The sequence below is a fragment of the Labrus bergylta genome, chromosome 20 (assembly GCF_963930695.1).
Source record: "Labrus bergylta chromosome 20, fLabBer1.1, whole genome shotgun sequence".
NCBI classification, from domain to species: domain Eukaryota; kingdom Metazoa; phylum Chordata; class Actinopteri; order Labriformes; family Labridae; genus Labrus; species Labrus bergylta.
In genome coordinates, this window is record NC_089214.1 from 18,792,265 (window position 1) to 18,814,134 (window position 21,870).

The 21,870-nt window shown below is 40.9% G+C and overlaps 1 protein-coding gene across 1 annotated transcript in view; it reads right to left on the bottom strand.

The window, feature by feature from the left end:
- Positions 1 to 21,870, bottom strand: part of ofcc1 (orofacial cleft 1 candidate 1) — a gene marked incomplete at its 5' end in the record, with an annotated part of 75,715 nt that overhangs the window by 51,768 nt on the left and 2,077 nt on the right. The window contains 11 exons of the mRNA XM_065949163.1: positions 2,687 to 2,987; positions 3,769 to 3,883; positions 4,044 to 4,192; positions 7,390 to 7,632; positions 12,758 to 12,884; positions 14,098 to 14,162; positions 14,819 to 14,905; positions 16,274 to 16,371; positions 16,770 to 16,994; positions 19,668 to 19,751; positions 20,390 to 20,494. Of these exons, the coding sequence (XP_065805235.1) occupies positions 2,687 to 2,987; positions 3,769 to 3,883; positions 4,044 to 4,192; positions 7,390 to 7,632; positions 12,758 to 12,884; positions 14,098 to 14,162; positions 14,819 to 14,905; positions 16,274 to 16,371; positions 16,770 to 16,994; positions 19,668 to 19,751; positions 20,390 to 20,494 (1,599 nt within the window). The remainder of the gene's footprint in view (positions 1 to 2,686; positions 2,988 to 3,768; positions 3,884 to 4,043; positions 4,193 to 7,389; positions 7,633 to 12,757; positions 12,885 to 14,097; positions 14,163 to 14,818; positions 14,906 to 16,273; positions 16,372 to 16,769; positions 16,995 to 19,667; positions 19,752 to 20,389; positions 20,495 to 21,870) is intronic.

Consider the following 21,870-nt stretch of genomic DNA (forward strand, 5'->3'; position numbering starts at 1 on the left):
AAAAAGCCAAATTCACTCCATTATGCTTGGACGACTCAAGCGAGGTAAATCTGAATTATGATCATCCAATTACAAGTCAATCTGAAACACAGCAAAATCGATTCCCACACAATAGCTCTCTCACAATCTTGTGGTATTTTTGGTTGATGGAAACCTGTCAGAGTTATTGTCTTGTGTGGGGTTGTGAGGTTTTTGTTCTGTAATAGACACTTCGCTGCACACCCTGATTTCTTCTACAGGGATTAATTAACTTTAGGCCTCAGGAATACAAAACTTTCTGTCCCACTGTCAGGCTCTGCTGTGTGTATGTTATCACATTGACAAGGGGTCTCCATATACTCGTCCTGTTCCTGAGACAAATGGGTAATGAGGAAAATCCTGGCGTCACATCTGGAGAGATGGTGTTCTCTGCGCGGCACACATCAGAAACAGAGAGGCATGAAATGGAAAGGAAAACCCCCAGACTTGACAGAGGACTCAGGAACAGGGCATAATTTGTTCTTCTTCCCCTCGCTGAATTGGATTTCCATTTTTGGCTGGTTTAAAGTTGTCCGTTCAATCGCTCCCTTCAACCTTGACGTAATCTCCCCCATCTGAATGCCATAATTCGCTCCAGAGGTAATGTAAAATGAACAGATCTGTATGCAAATGAGAAGAAACGTCAGGTCGGCTTAGGGTTTGGCGTGGATGAGGTGTTGTGGGGGACACCTTTTGATCCGGTAATACGGATCGGGTTCACTTCCAGAGCAACCTCCTCACCTGGCTGTGAGAATGTGTGTGCGCTGACATCCATGTGAGCCCCAGACCTGGTACCTTTTTCCTCGTGTGGAACATAAATCTCCCATAGTGAGTACCTCCCTCCCTTCTTCTCTCTCCCTTTTCTGGAAAGGCAGTCAGTTCGTTGGGGACACTTCCCTTGTGGGCGTTAGGATCTCTGTGGGGGGTCACAGGTCAGTCGGCAGAGGAAGCGACAAGCTGTGAAATGTAAAAGACCAATTTCTTCCACATGTTTCAGTGCTGGGAGAACACTGCCAAGCTGTCAGCCGGCATCACGTTTAAAATGGGCCAGGGTGCTACCCAGCAGACCTGTCACAACTCATTTGTAATTAAAAAGCCTGTGTGATGTTTAAAGCAGAGCACCCCAGAAACTTTTGAGGACTGTTAAATAAAGATGAGCTGTGCGTGCAAAAAAAAAGGAAAAAGGAAAAAAAAAGGGAGGATGTATTAATAACAAAGGAGCTAGCCAGTGCCTTTGTAGACGATCAATACCAAATGAGCCTGAACTTGATTCCTGGCAATGGCTGGGACTCCAAACTAGTGCAGTATATCACCACAAGGAAATGGATCTAAATGACTATTAACAGAAGCCATTAGGTACTCCTAAATGTGGTTACAATCATGGTATGACCTTGCCTGGACCACCAAATAAGCACGGTAACCACACTGATACTGAAAGTTAATAAGTGCATCTGACGGGCATACTTAAACTCTTTCAGAATCAACTTGGAGCTTATCCCAAAACCACTCTTAAAGAAAAGCAGGGTAACAACAGTCTATCACATGACTCAAATATGGAAACATAATCGTATTCACACCTGGAAATGTAGGTTTCTATTTAACCTGACCTGCATGTCCTGGGACTATAGGGGGGAAACCAGATCACACCGCCAGGAAAAATAGCCAGATTGCAGACGAAACATGCACATTCAACTCAGAAAGATCATTCTCTGTGTGTAGCACCACTGACCATTGAGCCAAAATGTGCCGTTTGTAGAATGATGCAATTGTTAAATTAAGTAATTTACTGTGTTGTAGTTCCTGTAAAATTACACCAAATGATGGAAATCAAATCTGAAATTTGAGAATTTGAATGGGTTATGGGACAAAGAACTGTTTTTCAACACCTGAGGTTGCCGCTTGATTACGGATCGTAAACCAAATGAAAACAGCTGAAGGGAACGGTAAAAAAGTGAGATATCTTATGTCATGAGGTGCATATTCCTTTTGACTCCACAGCTCAGACGTCTAGTTGTTGTTTTAAAACAAATGAGGCATTCATAGGAGCAGCAGTGTTGTTCTTTTCCATGACTACAGGTGGACACTGTGGAGGCTTACAGTATCTATGGTGCGCCCGAAGGTGACAAAATACTATGCGATTAATGCAATTAAAAAACATGAATGCGTTCATTTCTGACCTTAATTAGTCATGATTAACAAGTTAATGCTGACATCCCTAATATATATGTAATGCTGAATTTAAATGTGATAAATGTTCTTAGTTTATATAAAGCTTTCTATCATTTCATCATAATGAAAGAGGTTTGTTTACTTATTGAAGTCATGGTTGTACGATCAAAAAGCTTTATCTTTTTATGTTACAACCCTATCAGCTGGCTCTATCAGTGTCATACTTGCTGCTCAAACATTTGCTTGAACCAACACTTGTGCTACAGTGTATCTGTTGGGTTTTTACATATAATCTAACTGAGAAAACATTCTTTGTTTGATGTCACTTCTGTCTGTCAAGCTCGGCCCACCCAGCCCTCCCCTCAAGCACATTCACCTCAGAGGAGAACTGCGGAATAAGTGAGGCCTGCCAGTCTTCCCGTCCCAGTGCTGGTGACATTAGGGTGGCATTTTCTCCCCACTGTGGCATAGTTGGGGGGTTTTAACATTGGACCCCTACCTGGCAAAGATGAGGAAGAGCAAGCAGAGTCAGCTGACAGGTGGAGAGGAGACCCCCGGTGAGAGTGTACCACAGCAGGCTCTCCTGCTCGGCTGCTGGGGCCCGCATGCGGCTGCTGCTGGGGATTTAACTGGGACTGGGGGTGAATGAAATGGGGACGGAGCTGGGTTTGTGACAGGGGTTGAGGCTGGGGTGGCAGTTGGCCTTGGGGTTGATCGTATTGCACCACAGGTTGATGATTAGCAGAAGGGATTGACAAAGTGATGCAGCGCTCTGGCCCCCCAGAAGGAAACCTCTTAATCTGAAAAACAAGGAACCAAAATGTAGTGTGTAAGAGGTCTACATATGGGTTCAGTGAATATTATTATTACCTCTTGACGGTAATGTTATCAGCAGTTATTATGCAAAAAAATTCCATGTATTGCATCACTGTTGTTTAGGGGAAAACAGCATGTCTGTGTAATTACACTACAGGTGTAAGTGATCAAACTGCAGACATAAGCAACTATTCAGATTTAATTAAATTTAGCAAAGCATTAATAGTTTTAAATTTGTACATCCGCATGTGCTGAACAGCCGCAATAAGTGCAAAAAATGTTATCATCGTTGAGAAATCAAAGCATCTGCAATAATGATAATGCTGTAATACAAACAGCATGTCGGAGTGGAAGGGACACATAAAGACACAAACCCAAGACAGAGAGCTTTGTTCTGGCTTTTTAATTCAATTAAGATGTTTACTAATCTAATCAATGCATCAGCTCAAATGCATCCGGAATCGCTGGGTTTAGATGTGGTTCTTGTTTGCTCTCTGGGGCCAATTTCCAATCGCTCTGTTAAAGCTTTTTATCATAGAAAATACAAAAAAATCTTTGTACACAGATCCACCATCCTGCCTCCCAAATAATAGAGGCTAATAAGAGGGAGGGGGAAAGACACAAAAACACAATAAATACACTTACACGCATCCATAAGTCATATCAGAAGACTATTCTAAATCTAAAATGTCTAAGAAATAGACAAGATTCTCCATAAGACAGATGCATGCACATCTTTTCATAACTGCACGCGCATGCACACACCTGGAAGTACAGGTTGCACAGCCAGTGGTCTAAATCAGAGGAAATGAGGGCTTCAATTTCTTTAAACCGGTCCACTTGTCTGTTTGGTTCCCCTCTGAGCAAAGGGGTTTTAAACCTGAGACAGTGACATAAAACCAGCAACAAAACAAACATGTATGATTTCATGAAATGTGTGAGGATTTTTCTGGCCATCGTAGCGATTAAGTGGCCTAAAAATTCTTTACAATACAAACTCCTTATGTTCCAAATGCTAACTTTTTTCTTTTTAGACACACCTCCCTTGGACCTGTCCGAGGTTCAGTCCACAAACAGGAAATGCTCCCCATGCTATCACCGAGCTGACGTGGCTGCGGTGCCCTGGGAGTGCGATCAGTTGGAATACCAGGACCATGGACGGAACGACCTCACAGGCTGCAGGTAAGATCTGCAGACACATGGGAAGACACAGAAACACTTACAGTTCATCGCACATGCCTGAAGGCACACACACACTAACGTACGCACACATACACATAACTGAAGACTGCGCACATAAATGAAGCCAATGACAAACAGACACACGGAGGGTAAGACGGGACAGGAGCCCTCAGGGAGCAACTTAATCTACATCCTAGACTAAAATCCTCTTTTAACTTATTTCCATGTTCTTGAAGAGCCATCTTAACTGCCATTCATACCCGTCCAACTCAGCAAATTGCCTTAAAGGAGATGTTGAAGTGATAAAGACTGCTGGAATCAAACTGAGGGTGGAGGAGAAGGTTGGAGTCTTGTTATATTCCCTGACAGTTACTGAATTTCCGATGCATCGAGGCCTCCATAAATCACACTGATGTTATTAAGGGTATCTTCCATGGACCAAAAAGTGTTAGTGCTTAGCAGTTGATGGCAAACACATACATCCTTATTTACCCAGAGAACAGTGGGTTTGCTTAAAAAATGAACTGACAGTGAGGTGTGAGCCACTTCATCCATCATCGGGTGGAAATATTTTATTCCTTTATTAGTTGTAATGGAAAACGCAGGGGACTTGTTTTAACACATAAATCATGTGTATCCCCCTCCCACCACCCCTGATAATCTGAATTTGGTATGCACCTATGCAATGATGGGTAGTAGTGTCTGACTTCGGACACAAATTTATGGCATAATATCACGGATTATGGATATTGAAGATATTTCATATTATTCATTTACTGTAAGAAATATGACCTGCATAAATAGTAATTTGTGTGCATGCGTGTGAGGTGCCTGCTTGCACACACATGCTCCTGTTTGCATGTACAGTGAATGTATGAAGGGTCACAGTGAGACTGGATGATATACTTAAGAGGTTGTCTTATTGCCTCTGTTTTCTGAACAACAGATGGTTTATTTAAGCAAAAAGAAAAAAAAAAAAAACAATTGTCCAGATAAAGATTAGGGAAATACATGACTATAATTCTGTAAGATAACTTCTAACGTTCTTTGTGAAATGACTGACTCTTTGACTCTTCCCCTTGATCATCCAAACACAAAAGAAAAGAAAAAAAAGAAAAGAAAAGTGAGTAAAAAATAGGAGGACATACATACATCTCCAAACAAACAATATACTTTCTTAAGACTTCCTCGTTATTTTGTCTTCTCCCACCCGTGAAATCAAAATGTGGAATCATCTTCCATGGTGGAAAAAGTGCACACAGACTGACTCCTCCTGACTGTTCCCTCCACAGTAAAGACGAGACGCTGAACTGCAGCGTTTTCTGTCTAAATCCAAACCCAGACACACAAAGCAATGGGTGAATGAAAAATACAGGGAGAACGAGAGAGAGGGAGGAAAGGAAAATAAGCTCCTGGCTTTCCTTTACCATCACTAATTCCTCATTTCCTCTTAGAAGGCAGTGCAAGCACTCCTGAAATCGCACGCTATAGTGTGGGCAAGAGGAGGGAGAGAAAACATCCAAGCCAATCCTGATAGTCTCAGACAAATCTGATCAGCGTTTCCACCACTGTCAATGGGGACGACAACAACAGGTTTGTCTTTCAAGTACAGCCGAGATGAGGAGGGAAGGGAGAGTGACATGAGGCATTTAGCATGCTGTACTTAAACCTTTTTTTACCTCTGAATCAGATCCCAGGTCCGCATTCAGTTAATGCCAGCTTTTACCCCGTCCTTTATGTGTGATGGGAGCTCGAGACAATATTATCAGGGTGCTCTCGCTCAGTGAATACGCCCACCAGCCCATTGACAGTGTCCACATGTGCTAAATGCTCCAGCTAAGGCCTTTAGAGTTGCCATCGGAACAGTGAAGAAGCCCTTTCTGAGCCTGCACAAAACTCTATGGGATCAGGAGGGACACTGGATTTAGTGGCTTCTGTTTTAAGGTTTCTCTTGTGAATCTTTCACACAGTGAATAAAAATAAACAGCGATGTCTAATCCACTGGTCAATCTCAAGCATCCAAAACGAGTATGTGGGTTTTTTTTAAGATTAGCACAGCTTCTATAGGGGGTGTTTGTTGCTCACATCAAGAGGTTTTGGAAAAGTGGATGTGAAAAGTGCATAGATTCCATCTAATGTAATCTGCTGTGTTGTTTTATCACGAGGATCAATTGTGGAAAAAAACACATGTACGGTCTTTAATACCGAGGGGGTTTGTATTGTTGTCACCCTTCAAAGATATTAAGGCAACTGTGCAGAACTTTTTGATACCTCTTCTTTTATTTCAAAATCCAGATCAATTATGTGAAGAAAAGATGCTTTGTGAATCACTTTATTTTATACTATGTTACCATACCAATAAAACACTTCCTTATAAATGAATTGATTGATATTGGGTTCTGTTTACTTGCATACTTTATTTATTTAAGCCCAAAAGTAGCATATGGTATATTTTCACATAGCCTATACAGTCTTCTACAGCTTTATAACTTTATATAATTCTCTCAGTCTAGACATGTCTCTGTCTTCTCTGCAACCATTAAAAGCTAGAAAATCAGTGATAAGAATTTCTAAATTGTGTGGCAAGAATGCACTAAAGTACCTTCTGTCATATTAGCACATTGTTGGCTTTTATCTGAGGGGACGGTTTGCGTTAAGGAATGCATTATGCTAAACTTTCCACTGACTTTCAAATCAGAGGTTTTATCCATGTCATTGGAAGTGAGAGTGTTTTTTATTCACAGTCCCTCAGTGTCAAAACTGCTCGATGTTTTATTTCTATGTCAAGGGAAAGAAATATTCAAAGCAGCTTTTACAAGCGTCATATCAATAAAGGGGTTGCAGTCACAATCACAACCCTATTCTGTTGCTGTTGAATAAAAACATATTAGTGTCAAAAGAGAGGAGCAACATGTGTGCATGCACCTGTGACTGTAGACCTTGGTGTATTTACTTTGTATTTGTGAGTCCCTTCAATTCTCCAACCTTTGAGGTGAATGACAATTCTTTTGAGCTAAGCAACTATTTGAAGTTCATTATCAAAATGTTTTCTTGTTCATTTCCTGTATATGTTTTTCAAAACTCTGCAGGTTTCAAAAAGATCAAAAACTATTTACTATCAAATCATTTCTTTTTCATGCATTTCTCATTTATAACAATATCATGTTCATTCATATTTCAACATATAAAACATTCAAAACTCACCACAAACAGACTCTGGTTAACATGCAGGTCTGTGTCGTAGTAACGCCCCCGATGCTCCATTGGCTCAGTGGACACCGCCCATTGTTGCTGCTCTTTCTTACTGCACCAATCCAAAGCTTGACCCCCTAGACGACTGTGAAGGCCAACGCTGACAGAGTAGAGGCCCGTGGGAAGCTTGTCTCTGGTGGCCCTCAGACAACGCACACAGACCTCCACAGGCTGGGACGTGGTGCTCTGGTTCAGCTGTGAGACACATGGTGCAGATCATAAGATCAGTCAGTAAAATCATTTCAATAAAATGACTAACACGTTTCTTCATGACAGCTCATTTAAGCTGTAGTTTTACCGTTGACAGTTGAAAACTAATTGGATGCATTTTTATACAACTCACTGGAGTGAGCTTGTGAATAATAGACACAATTGTGCAGGGACCAGTAAAGTACATCTGCATCACTTGATTCCTCTTTTATTCCCACACTTACAATTACTGAGCAGGAGAACTTTGAACAAATTCTGCATGTCCCTCTAACCTAAACCTACTCAAAACACGTTTACTGACTGATGGTGCGTTCCATTAACCTGGGACTTAAGGGCTGGGAATGATGTCACACTGGAGTTAACAGTGTTTTGAGTTAACAACAAGTTGGACTAGCAACATGGACGCCTCCAGGAGTACCTTTGTTTTGTAAGCTTATACCACATGATGACTACACGCTACGTGATAGTTTGATGACAACTTGTCCACAAGTAGAACACGCACGATACGATCGGTGTGATTTATCTAATTTCACAAAAAGAGGACTACGTTGTTACTAAACACAATGGTTACAGCTTAAACGCTACTGTTGATGAACGTAGTGGACATGTTGGATTTTAAACTCGGGAGACTGAAGGTTTTCAGAGTGTCCAAGTCAGAATTCCGACTTCCGGGGGGCGCTCCTAATGACATATCAGACAAGCAACTCGGAATTTCCAACTTCCAAGATCAAATGTAACGCTCTACTGTAACGCAATACTTTCCTAATCTAAATGGAATGAGATATTGTTCTGCTTTACATTGTCTAATATCTCAATCTTTCCAGACACAAATAACTTCAGTTTTTCCACCGTTTCAGTATTTCCTCCCACTTATTTACTGTATTTAGCAAGTACAAACATGTCAGTTGAGGGAAGTTACAAATTATCACTTAACCATCTGATATACCATCACAAAGCTGTAAAAGTGATAAGTTAACCTGTCTCTAAGACAAACATGATTGTTGACAGTGTGAAGCTGACATTTTGACCACAGTTGTAAATCCTCTCAGCAGTTACGTTATCCCCTCAATTAACTCTGTTAAACACTTTGTAACTACTGTTGGAAATAATGCTTTGTAAATACAATTTGAATACTTATCACATCTCCCAGTACTCACAACACCTCCTTATTGACACATAGCACACATACCTATTGGTGCAATCAGCGATCTATCTGAACCATCCTTTGCCCTTGTAAGGAAAGAGGACATCAGAACAAACTGTGTGTTTTCTTTCTGAAAGATTTCTAGATGTGACAATTAGCGTTGCAAATTCAAATGGTGTTTTTTGCACCATGTGATACCATGACACATGTTGCATGTAATTTAATAGAGGAGAGAAGTGAGAAATTCACATCTGGAGATAAGACAGCATGACTAAAGTGTGAGAAAACAGATCATCTGTCAGTCTTAGATATAACTTGGCTCTAATATTTGCACTGACAACCACTTAAAAAAATAATTTTCACCAATAGACATATTGGATGATTTCATTCCTAATTTTTGGGTGGGGACATTTCCAGGTACTTAACAATGGAGAATGTGTTGGCTGACTGTAGTCAAGCATTGGTATAAGAAAGACTTGCCCAGCACAGCTGCAGGCTTGCATCTACTGATCTCCATTCAACCATTTAGGGGTTAAGTGCATTGCTCAGGGGCACATCAGCATTCCTTGTTATCAAAGTTGAGAGTGATATTTATTTCCCCTGGCCACATTGCCCATTCAGAATAAGATTTCAAAACGCCAACCTTCTGGTAGTGAGCTCATCCCAACAACCTTCAGGCTACATCAGCCCACTTGTTGTTTATTTGCTTGTTTGTTTTGGTGACATGCGCCTCTTTTTGAGGGCTTACGATGAGTAATAGGGTAAGCTGGCTAGACTTTCGTTTTTTTATGAAACATAATCAGGGAACAATATAAATACATTTAAGTCTTTTGTCCCCTATGGCATCTGTTGAGCATCACTGAATGGAAAGTCAATCTGGCTTTAATAGAGTCAATTGGTCTTTATTACTATTAGGTTTTCAAACTTTGATAGCAGTGAAGGTTTGTCGTACATCAGATTGGACGTTTAGAATCGTTGGAAATTTTGGGTTTGCGCAGAGAAAGGAATTCCAAACTCTACTAGCATTAGATTGCAGAATTATATTTGTATTGCACATTAATTGTTCCAAGGATGCCTAGCCTGTCTTACTGTATGTGTTGCTTACCTACCCCATCTTAACCCCATCTTATCCTATCCTATCCTATTCCATCACATTCAATTGTTTTGTATTTCGTATCCTATCCTATCTTACACCTACTAATTTTAAGTGAAGGCATGTCTTTTTCTCTGACAATGTTAGTTGCATCCTATCCTGAGCTCCTGATCTATCCTTTCCCACTGTACCATATCATGCTGCAGGATCCCATCTCATGTCATCGCATCACATCCAATCGCATGTCATCAAATGTGCTATCCTATGGTTACGGTATGGTATCATATGCTATCATTTACTTTACTTTTCCTTCCTTTCCTATCCCATCCCATAGCATCCCAACTTATCCTATCCTATCCTTATCTATCCTCTCACTTTTACCATATCGAACTGTATTATTGCATCACATCGCATCAAATCGCATTTCATCGCATTGCATTGTGTCGTTTATGCTAACCTATCCTCTCATTCCTATGCCATTTTTCAGTAGCCTATCATGTTGAAACATTATGTAAAGATTGTATGGTATCATATTGTATTCCATTGTATTCTATCCTATCCCATACCATACCATGCCACCTCATCCCATCCAATCCTATATTACCTTACCCATGCCATCCCATACCTTCCTCCTATGCTATTCTATCCTATCCCATCCCATCCTATCCTATCCCATCCCATTGTGTTTTCCCTCGGGCAAATTTTGAGTGTCTGGCAATTAAAGCCCTCCATCCAATCAATGACATATTAGCACTCACAGGCTACATGTGCACAACCATACACTGTATCCACTATCTGTTTTACAGTATACTGTGCAAAGTGTTGTCACCAAACACAATTGGACTATTCCTGCTCCTCTTACAGACATACATCACATAATCATTCAACTAGCAGCGGCTGTTGGTGCCCACTGCTCTGCCAGACTGTGAGGGGGGAAGGTGTGTGCTGAGCCCTGCAGTAATGCCCCTCAATCTCCCCACTGTGAGCATCTTTGCATACCAAAACAACAAAAACAATTTAGGCAGAAGTGAAATTAGTATAATTGGTGGCAAAGCGGTTTAGCCCACACATCACACATTTGGGAGGAGGTGATCGAGGCCTCCAAACCCCCACTTTGGAAAGAGATGTATACATGCAGTCTGGAAAGGAAGAGGAGGAGGTGAAAGGATAAAAAAAAAGGGGCACAGAAACAAAAAAAAACAATAACATCACATTGGTGTCCAATTTGCACAATGTGTATTTTTAAGTGGTATTGTATTATCTGGCCCACATGCATGCACAGGTGTTGTAACAGACAGTCAAGACAGCAAGGTGACGGTAAAAGGTGGAGTGAGCCAATTTTCCATATCAGAGGTGGTTTGTTTGCCCCAAGCCTGAGTTGTGCCTAAAGTGCCATAACATTACAGCACTCCTACAGATGAGATCAAAGGCTCTAGCGAGGGATCTTCCTCCGTTTTGCTGGCAAGCATCCGTCCTTTTGCAGAAATATCTTTTCAAGGCTTTCCACGTATTGACTGATCACACAAAATGCACTCTTAATAGAGACAGGAAATGCCACATACAAAAACTTCCTTTCTTTCTAAGTATGGGCTAATATTCAGAGATTAAGCTTTCTCGTTAATTATTTTCATTTTAATTAGTAAATCTTAATTAACAATGAACATTTACCCTTAAAATTTTTTGGCTTCGGAATGAAGGAGGGGGGTGAAGAAAGCAGAGAATAAATATGACAATCTTTTTGGGACCTCCGGGCAGGATTACTGATGCAGGCTGCCTTAGTTATTAAACACGTTCTAAATTAAATGCCTCCATGAATTTTGCACAGAAATATATTTTCATAGTTTTGCATGCCAAATGTGACATTTTATATTTCAGATTCATCTCGCTGCAGTAATTTTAGGGAAATGTCATATAAACAAAGATTTTGTCATTTACCAAAGGAAATTACTATGCGTGGCAGGTTTGGCCATTGCTTTCTCTCTCTCTCTCTCTTTCTCTTTTTTCCCTCTCCCTTTTTTGCCCCCTATTCTGCCTGTGCCGGTTGTTTCAAGTCAGCAAGCCATAAAAAATCTTTATCTCAGTGAAACACAGCAATTTGGGAGATAATCGAATGGTGACTGGGGGGCACAAACGCCAGTCTGAGGAATTATACCACAATCTCCCCTGCATTTACAACCTTCCTCAAAGCCAGTTGTCACCCTGGAAGGAAAGCCCCCGACTGAAGATTCATTACATCTTTAAGCCAGCATGGTGGCATGGCAGCCTCATCCCCAGATGCAACACAACAGCACACTCCTCCCACAGCTGGTGATGCTACCGCTAAAGCTGCAGCTTCCTTCTCCTTTTCCCACTTGGTTCCCTTTTCTCTCCTCTTCCTATGTTCATCTTTTTTCATCTCCAAAGACTCCCTTTTCCCTCCTACTTAGATTCCTAAAACCACAGACAGCATCCACACAAAGCAGGGAGAAGGTTCTTTTTATACTGTACAAAAATAATGTGGCAGGATACTTATAATTCTGTATATGGAAGCCTTCTTTCTATAGTGCCTTTGATTGAATGTGTGTGCCTTTTGTCGGCATGTGCACATACAGTCCCCATTGGTGTAAAGAAAGGAGTAAAGGAATTTGAAACTAGAAAATAAGGGATATGATTTTGCCTTTCTCCAACAGGTCCCATTCATCACAGGATTGCACATAATTACATCATTTCACTGTTTTGAACAAACAACCCTGCCTATTTGATGATTTGTAAACACTTTGGGATCAATATCTTCACAGACATTAAGAGGAGAGTCACTTCCTGTTTGTGTACTTTCTGTTTCATTAAAAATGTGTGAGTCTTACTCTTCACTCACAGTGTGTAACAGATCCTACCTGCCACAGGGGCCGTGATGCTGAGGAGGAGGACTCTTGGAGCTCTGTCATCTGCCCGTATTTGGCTATCGCTTCCTCTTGGCCTTCCCCCAGCGCTCTGAGTGACGGGCTTTCAATGGTTTGGCTGCTACAAGAGCAAACACACACACATACAAGTCACGCAGACACATGAAGTTAACCCTGTTTACAGCCACCTGCATTTTGGACTCTTTGTTGTTCTGTAGCCAACAGCAGCTCAATCTAATAACAGCACAACAAAACACTTTCCACCGGGGTCCCTCTCTCTCTTTCTTTCTCTCTCTTTGCCTTTCTAGGCCTTTCAATCTTATCAGTGGTAATGTAATAAGCGGTTGCTTCGCTCTGTCTCCTCGCCACCTCTCTTAATTCCTCAAAATAAAGCAATATCACAGGGGCCCTGGCCTGCCTGTGACTGGGGATAAGATGCTTGTAAAAGGGAGGATAATTCAGCAAATAAATGCTCGGCATCAAAGGCAAGCACTGGGTCTTTCTTCCCATTCTCTCCCTTTTCCCTCCTCTCTGTTCGCCTATCAAAAGTATTACATGTGCTTTCATCAGTTCACAACAAGGCACAATGTGCTTCCTAATGCAATTACTCGACCTCCATTAAATCAGAAACAGTGGAAACAAATGAATTACACATTTGTTACAAAAACCACAAGTCAGCTCCGCGTCTCTCCTCCTTATTTTTTTTTTCTTTTATAGGCGCAGGGAGAGAAAAAGTGAAATCATTTCTCATTAAATTTCAGGCAGATGTAGCCCTAGGTGATGCATAGAAAGTCTCCCATGTCTAATAGCCACCCACCATTGATATCAGAAGGAATTTACAGAGTTCAAGGCTGTCGAGAGGAGGTCAGCTTGCTAAACTCCGAACCACATTCATCTGACAGAGCTGGTGTCCGACAACCACCCACCCATAAAACAACCAAACACAACAGAAGAGGCTTATGTGTGAAGTAGTGTCTTGATTTTATCATGTCAGCCGGTATGGTAGCCCATAATTACTAAAAACTTAAACATGCTAAGCTGACTGCCCGCGGGGCTCTCCCTACCAGATTTGATGTGTGATCTCTGACTAAAGTGGATGGACCAAGAATTGATGCGCCTCCGAGCCCAATGACATGGACAGATTTCTGTGCCCTGCAGCCATACTACCCACAATGCCATGCCCGTCGACAGGAGAAGCCAAGCAGAGGACATATGAATTACATGCCATATCGGATGTCACTGAGACTACAAATGCTTTTTTACACAATTAATGATTACAGTCGTATGACATCAATTTTACATACGGAGAGAAATCTGAAATGGGCTGGACTTACTGAAGCAGATTGTTCAGCCTGGGCTGTGGAGCCCCCACGTCACAGTCTCGTCCTGAATGAGGCTCCTATGAAATAATAGAGAGGAAATGTTAACAAACACTGTTAAGATGTTAACGGTCATCAATAATTTAACTTCTTATTTTTTTGATCGCATGTAAGAAATTCCATTATTTTACTTTTTTTTTTTTTTTTTTTTTAAATGTTCAAGCTTTTATTTAGATTTTTGTTCATATTTACACTGAAAGTGTGCTTCCTGTTTAAGGTACTATGAAGGTAGATTGAAGGTTATGACATTAGCTTAACCACGGAGAGAATAAATCATTACAGATGGAAAAGTAAATAAAAACAGCTAAAGAGGACGATAGAAAAGTGGACTATTTGATGTGACGGTTTGCTGAAGTGAAATGAGACATTCAAAGGGGCAGCAGGGTCATACTTTTCAATCACTGTGACTATAATAAAATAGCATGCGATTGATGCGATAAGAAAATGAATGCATAAATCTCTGACCTTAATTGGTCGCGATAATTCTCTGAAATGATTTCTCTCAGGGAATTGCTTTAAAAATGAACTTTTAGAAACTTTTTGTTGTACAAATAAGTAATAAGACAGATAATGATCGGATGAAACTATAAACAGCACACAGCTTCAAAACATGTTTCACTGCAACTCAAAAAGCAATACATCCTTCATTCACTTTACATACTGTACAGGTCTTTACCTTTACATTCCCAGTTAAGAAGTGCATTAGCCTCTTCTTCCTCTTTGCCCACTCACTCCTCTTCAGGGGTCCCTGCTGAGCCGCGTGCTGAAATGTGTAAACACACTTGCACACTTTCTTTGGATGCAGCTTTGTGAAACAGTGCAGTGCACCATAATGGCAGAATTAAGCACAAGGAGCAACTGTAATGCAATCTGCAGGCAATCGATACTGAGCCAGGCCCTAAAGACATGTAGCGTTTGATGAGTATTTCTGCCGGTTTTACATTCAGTCAGCACATTCACACTCCCCATTCAGACGCATTGACACTGCTAAGTGACAGCGTCTCGCCCTGTAGAGGCTTTGTACAGCAGAATAGAGAAAGAAGAAAAACGCTATTATTTTTAAAATAGATGTGAAATCTCTGGTGGATAATGTGCTTTCAATGGGAGGTGGGTGTGGAAACAGTAGGAGAGCGCATACATATTATAGCAGAATAAGATAACACTGATCCCAATACTGATACAGTACACAGTTGATTCCACTGATTATGGAGTAAGGCAGGATGAGTCAACTGTTGCTGTCGCTTCCAAGTCATGTTAAGACATTGTTGAGCCTTTTTTTCCCCTATTACACTGACTTTCTATTCACATAATTTGACTTGTAGTCTCTTTTCAAGTGAGATTAGAACTAAAAATACAGTGGATAGAAGTTCTGTATTCTGTTTGTATATGTTCGCGTTTCTTTGCAGTCTCGATTTGCATACACAAAAGAAACCCCATGTTCTTGCAGTCTCTCGTCGCTTTTCTAATTTATGGAGCACAAACATTTGTTCTGAAAGAAGCTTTAGATCTTAACGCTAGTTCACAATCTCCCTGCTCCCTAGTTGGAAAATAAAAAGGTGGTCACGCTCTATTTTTTTTCCTGAAAAGACCTTAAGACGGGTAAAGAACCAAGAAAACGTAGCTTCTGTCAGGAACAAATATGCATAATAATGCACGACAAAGTTCAAAGACACAGCAAAACTGTCTCCGCAAATACGTTATTGTGTGAGGATATCATATGAAGCATAGATTATGCAGTTCAAATTCATGTTCTTATTCTGGGCCATGGATGAATGAGTTATCTAACCTTGAATGCATGTTCTACAAAAAGCAATTTCTCATGACTGCGTTCAGCCGAGATTCAAACATTCTTCACGAAACGTTAAATGCAGAACTTTTATAAAAGGTAGCTTAGGAGCAAGGGTGGGGACAAAAAAGTGGAGCAAACAAGCGAATGTGGAAAGAAGAGGGGATAAGATGTGTTTAGTACACACATGCACACATAGGGATGTGAACGGACAAAACAGACAGACGTACACGCACACATGCACACACTCTATGTCCATTAGCCTAAGCCACAGCATAATGGACATGGCTGATGTGCTGGTGAATATGGGATGATGACACAGATATTCCTCTTTGTAGACCTGACCTGCTGCAGTGAAAGGCTGCCAAGCGTGATCATGTCAGGCCGCACGCGCTCCCTCAGCTGCTGGGCGTAGCGGGGGATCGCCTCCTTAGCTGTCCTCACTGCAAGAAATAATACAGTTGAGCACAAATCATATCGTTTTATATGACCAAATATGTTTTTATTATTATATATTAATTCTTGTGTGCGTGTCCTATCACCTATAATATGTGGGATTCAATATTTTCTAGATACATATAAAGATGTAATTCAAGTCTGCAACTTCTCAAATAATGATTCTTTTTTTTTACAGGATGATTCAGATTTTTTTTTTCGACATAAAATAAAAATTGAGCCAATGCATGAGCTTCTTCTGGTTCCTGAAAGCTTTTAAATCATGTTAGTGCAGAGGTACAATTTAGAAATGTCATAATAATAATGTTATAATACACAATGTATCATATTGCCTCTCCACATGTAAAAAATAATTCTATAAACAAAGTCAAAAGCATAGCATTACTTTTTACAGTGCTCTCTCTGCCCATTACCATCCTCCCTGCTTCGAGTCCAGCCTCTCCTCCCAGCCCAGCACCGGCCCCAGCCTGGGTTTTGGCAATGGTGTGGGCCTGGGAGGGCCGGGAGCCCGAGGCATCACCACCGCTGTGGAGCAGCAGTCGCCGCTGAAGCACCGGATCACCCGCCTTCACCTCCAACACCTCCTCATCCCTGGAGGCTAGCAGCGTACCTGGAGAGATATGCATCAGTGGGCATGCACAGGCACAGGCGCACACACACACACACACACACACACACACACACACACACACACACACATGGATGCACATTCTTACTATGAAGAAACGCATACATGTATACAAAGATTTATTTGCAGGTGGACAATGATACACTCATTGTAATCATTCACAAAACATATTATTCTATCCACAGTTACTCTTTCAGCCTATTTTGTTCCTAGAATACTGATATTGTCAAATCATGTTTACTTATACCCTTAGTTCTTAATAGGAATCAAAAAGGACTGATTATCACACAACCTTTTTCAACCCAATTTGCTCACAGTGTGTATATATATATATATATATATATTATACAGTGTATGTATATTCAAGCTACAGAAATATCCCAACACTTCCCTTTTAGTCATTAGAAAGGCAAAAGGCATGACGTTTTAAAATAATGTAAATAGAATGAGTTTTTCAACTTTAGAAAAAATTCAAATGATGTGCAAAATGTCGAGCTGACCAGAACTGATATGTCATCTTTTTCCATGCAAGAAAATAAAAGCAAGATATTATGTCTTTCTTTAGTGTTTTTAAATGTCTGTGGCTTTACGATATCTGCATGTGCATTGTTGTGTTTTTACTCACATCATACACAAGGAATTGTAAATAGCACCACATTTTTCTCCTATATGTGAACTGGTTTCTTTTTCTTTTTTTTTTAAAGCAAAGACACATCATGTGCAGCAGCTAACCTGCTTGCTGTGTGTCTTTTCTGCATCGCCTCATTGGTAGAAAGCACGAGGTATTCTTTGAGCATCTGTGTTTTTCAACGTGTGCAGTCCAACATGTACAACAGCCAAAGCTGTTATCGCTGCCTAATGCTTTTCACATAGACGCTCATATCAATGCCTAACGCCTCACTGAGAACTAGAATGTATAGAATGCCAGTTTCTATTTCTTTCAACTCCGAGCCAAAGCAAACAAATTTATCGAGATAAAAAGGGAAGTGAAGATCTTAGACAGAGAAATAGGGATTTCTCCAGGAATGTTTTCTGAGTAAAAAATGTCTACAGCATTGGCCACTGTCCATTTCATTAATACTTTGTCTCATTCTCTTTCTTGTGAAGTGTGTATGGGGCTTTGTGGCAGGTTGTAAAAGCCCAGACAAAAGCCTGAGAAGCAGTCACAAAATGTCAGGATCCACTGTGACATACCCTGAGCCGGTTCTGCAGCTGCAAAGAAGACTTGCGGCATACACCGGTGGGAGGCATTCGCACAACAGCATAAGGTGATTGTCTTGAAGTCTATTGTAGCCTGGTGAAGTGCTTACTGGCAGTCGACGCAGTTGGACACCATCAGTACACAAGTACGAGCTCTCTCTCTCTCCTCCTCTCTCTCTTTCCTTCCTTGTGTCTCAGCCTATTGCATGGAGGAACTGCTAATCCAAGATCCTCTTTACTTCTTCTGTAGGATTTCATGAACATTCCAAGACAATGGATGGGGCTGCTAATCTCGGTGGTACAGCTAAATCCGAGACAATGGCAAATAATACAAGCCGGGAAAATTCTACCGTGTTGAAGCGGGCCTAAACCCATCACTTGTGCGCTGGAATTACAAGGGAGTGTGCGTCATGTCAACAGGATCTGGTGCGACTGTCTTCAGCCAGAACAATGCTGAGCTTAAAGCACCTCAATGCTGCCTGGTTGGCTACATATTTAAATGAAACTGAGCTAATGAGAAAAGGCACGCCTACTGTGAGACAATGGCTGTGCTTGGAAAGCAGTGACTACTAGTGAGGGTCTGTTTCTTGTCTTATTCTTTGTTCTGTGTAAGTGCTGCTCTTAGTGCTGGTGGAAAATGCAGGGTCTTATATTTGTCTGGGTGTTTTATGATTCCACAAAGCTTTTCTTAAAGCTACAGTACCCAAAAAGTGCCAGACCAGTAAACAACATAAAAATACTGTGTTCACAAGAATGTTGTTGGAATGTTAAAAGTTTCTATTGATAATTTAGTATGAATATTTATAAAATAATTGATTTGTATTTTTTTTCTTTTTTTTCAATTGATATAATTTTTAATCTCCAAGGGTAAAATCTGGTTTACACTTTGTTATTGAGAGACATGCTACTGACAAACAAACAGGACCTGTGGACATGCATTAATGGAGAGATGTCAGAGTGGGACTGCTAGACAGGGAGCACACCAGAGCTGTTAGGGGTTCGATGCCTTGCTCAAGGGCACCTAGGCAGTACGCAAAGTGACCTGGCACCTCTCCGGGTACCAGACTAACTTCTATACTAAGAGACTTGAACCGGCAACCCTCCAATTTCCAAACCGGGTCCCTACAGACGGAATCTACTGAAGCCATATTTAAGTTGTTCTTAAGTTTTAATACAGACTGAACACAATAGAGCTTAACACCATCATTCTGAGAATGTTATGTTTAATTAGAAATGTTTTCTTAGTCTATGAACATTTATTATCGCGAAAGAAAATATGATCAGTACATGACAGCTGTAAAGTAGTTAAATGAACATTACATGTCCCAAATTGTAATTCTTAAGGATTTTAATTTAAAGCTCTGAAAATGTTTATCTTTCTATTTTGATATTGGCCAACACACCTACTGCTTTCATATAATACTACCCAGGAGTAAAGAATATTGAGTTACATACCGGGTATATTTATGAAGGTATCATCCTCATCCAGCAGTGCAGCCATTCTTTGATACAGCCGGTTTTCATCAGCATCCAACATTGCTAAACAAGTCCAAACAATTATAAAATGAGTACACCTTGAACGGTGCTGAAGAATTACAGGCATTCTGCGTGCTTCAAAATTACTTTCCACTTATCAAAAAAGTCAATCTAAACCACATCTTCACGTGCACATCAGAGATATTAGCTGTGGCTGCAGAGGCCTGAAAATCAAATGTATGCAGAGGGGTAATGAAAAAGGAGCATTAACATGCCTGTTAGCCGGCCTGTCATCATGTGATGAGATTTGGTTTGGTGAATCCTTTGATATTACACGGCAGTGATATCCAAAAGATACAGGTGAAATGGCTTCTCCATTAATAACCATGTTTCATTATAACATGCATATTACTTGGCTCCCCAGAGCTTGCTTTTAATAGGCCTACTTTTAGAGGGGGCTGCAAACTATTGATGTGACTCTGCGTTTGTCATTTGACAGGGGAAAGAAAACGCCACAGTGGAATGAAAACTGACCAATGATACGTGACCTTCGTCAATGACAGTGAGTTGGATGGCCAATCTAGTGATGCCATCATTTAGTGTATTTACATAGACTGTCCTGCCGTCACAAATGGCGGCCTGCCACCAGTGACCTCACTTTAATGAACCGAGGAGAACCATTATGACAGAGAATGGCATACTTAATTCAAGCTCATCTTCGGCGCTGACCCCAGTCATCCTGTGATGCCTTGGGTCCGTCTGCTCTGCCGACAACGGGTCAAAGTAATTTTGGGTGTGATTATTTCCTGTCGAAAGTGCGAGAGGCGAGAGAATGAGGGAAAGAGACATTAGGAGTTGGCAAGGGGGATGGCGGGGAAGGGAAGAGGGGAGTTGTACAGGTTCAGGTTAGTGGTTATTAGAAGCACATGAAGCGAAATGTTAATTTTTGAAACCCACACTGTGGAAGGGCAGGGGCAGCGGCTGCTACCAGATAAGGCAGAGCCAAGATGAGACAGGGGTACAGAGGCAGAAAGAGTGAAGTGGGAAAGAGACTGCTGGCTTTCTCAGTGTGCTTCTCCACGGCCTGCGGTGCTCTGGGGCCTAATTAGCATGCCGCGAAAGGTCATGGCAGGCAATCTCTTAAATACGACTGCCATATGTTTGCTGTGTTCAAAAGGAACTAATGAGAAAGTCTACAAGCCCAAAAGTACCTGGAATTTCAAAGACAATACCTTATAAATACTCCGAGGTCAGCGGCCTAGAGGACCGGGCAAGTTTTGAGGAGTAGATCCAAAGGAAAATAACCTGAGCCCATGTCTCATTGACTTCTTATTAGCAATCACTGACCTATGGGTATCAAGTCTGCTCCACAGAGTTTATGGGAATCCAATGGCTCCAGGGCCTTTCTATTAAGGGTACACCCCACCACGCCGCTTTCTTAACCTCAAATCATTCTCATTACAGGCCTTGAATATTTCACTCCAATCTAAATTGCTTTAGTTGTATTTCTCGGGTTGTGGGCTGAAAAATACATGCTATATTAAATGATGTAATATATTTTACACAAGGATTATCTTTGTAGAAGTTCGAGGTTATCACTGCTTGGCCGAATTAGAATTTGAGTAAGTGTGTTTGCATTTGAGCACCAGTGGTAGTGTCGGCCACAACCAGAAAACACTCACTGTGATTATTTCCTTGTCATATAAAAAAATCAGACGTTTTCAAACTCAATGAACGAGTCAGGCTGAAACACTTATTAAACAAGCAGCAGCCGGTTGATTCCTCAATTGTGGCCATAAATTGACTGTGAAATTCACATGCTAACTCCCCCTTATATCATTAACAGAGGGTTTGAACATTTCTTTGCAAATAACTCTGGGGTTATGAAACCCTTTTTTCAAACACACATTTGCATAATGGTAGACACTCTTTGAGTCATATCTGTGATTTACCTAAATAGTCTGACAGTCCTCCAGTTCATGTCTCTCTAATGAAAGTTTCAATCCTCTGTTCCTACTACACACACGATATCAGTAACTACCACTTCTGTCCATTCAGAGATTCTGATATAGAAAAAGAAGAAATAGAAGAGTCACAAAGTTCCAATCTACCTGGGAGATCTTTCAATGAACACACTTCCTTATTTTAACATGTTGGTTATACTTCATGCTTGGATTAGCAG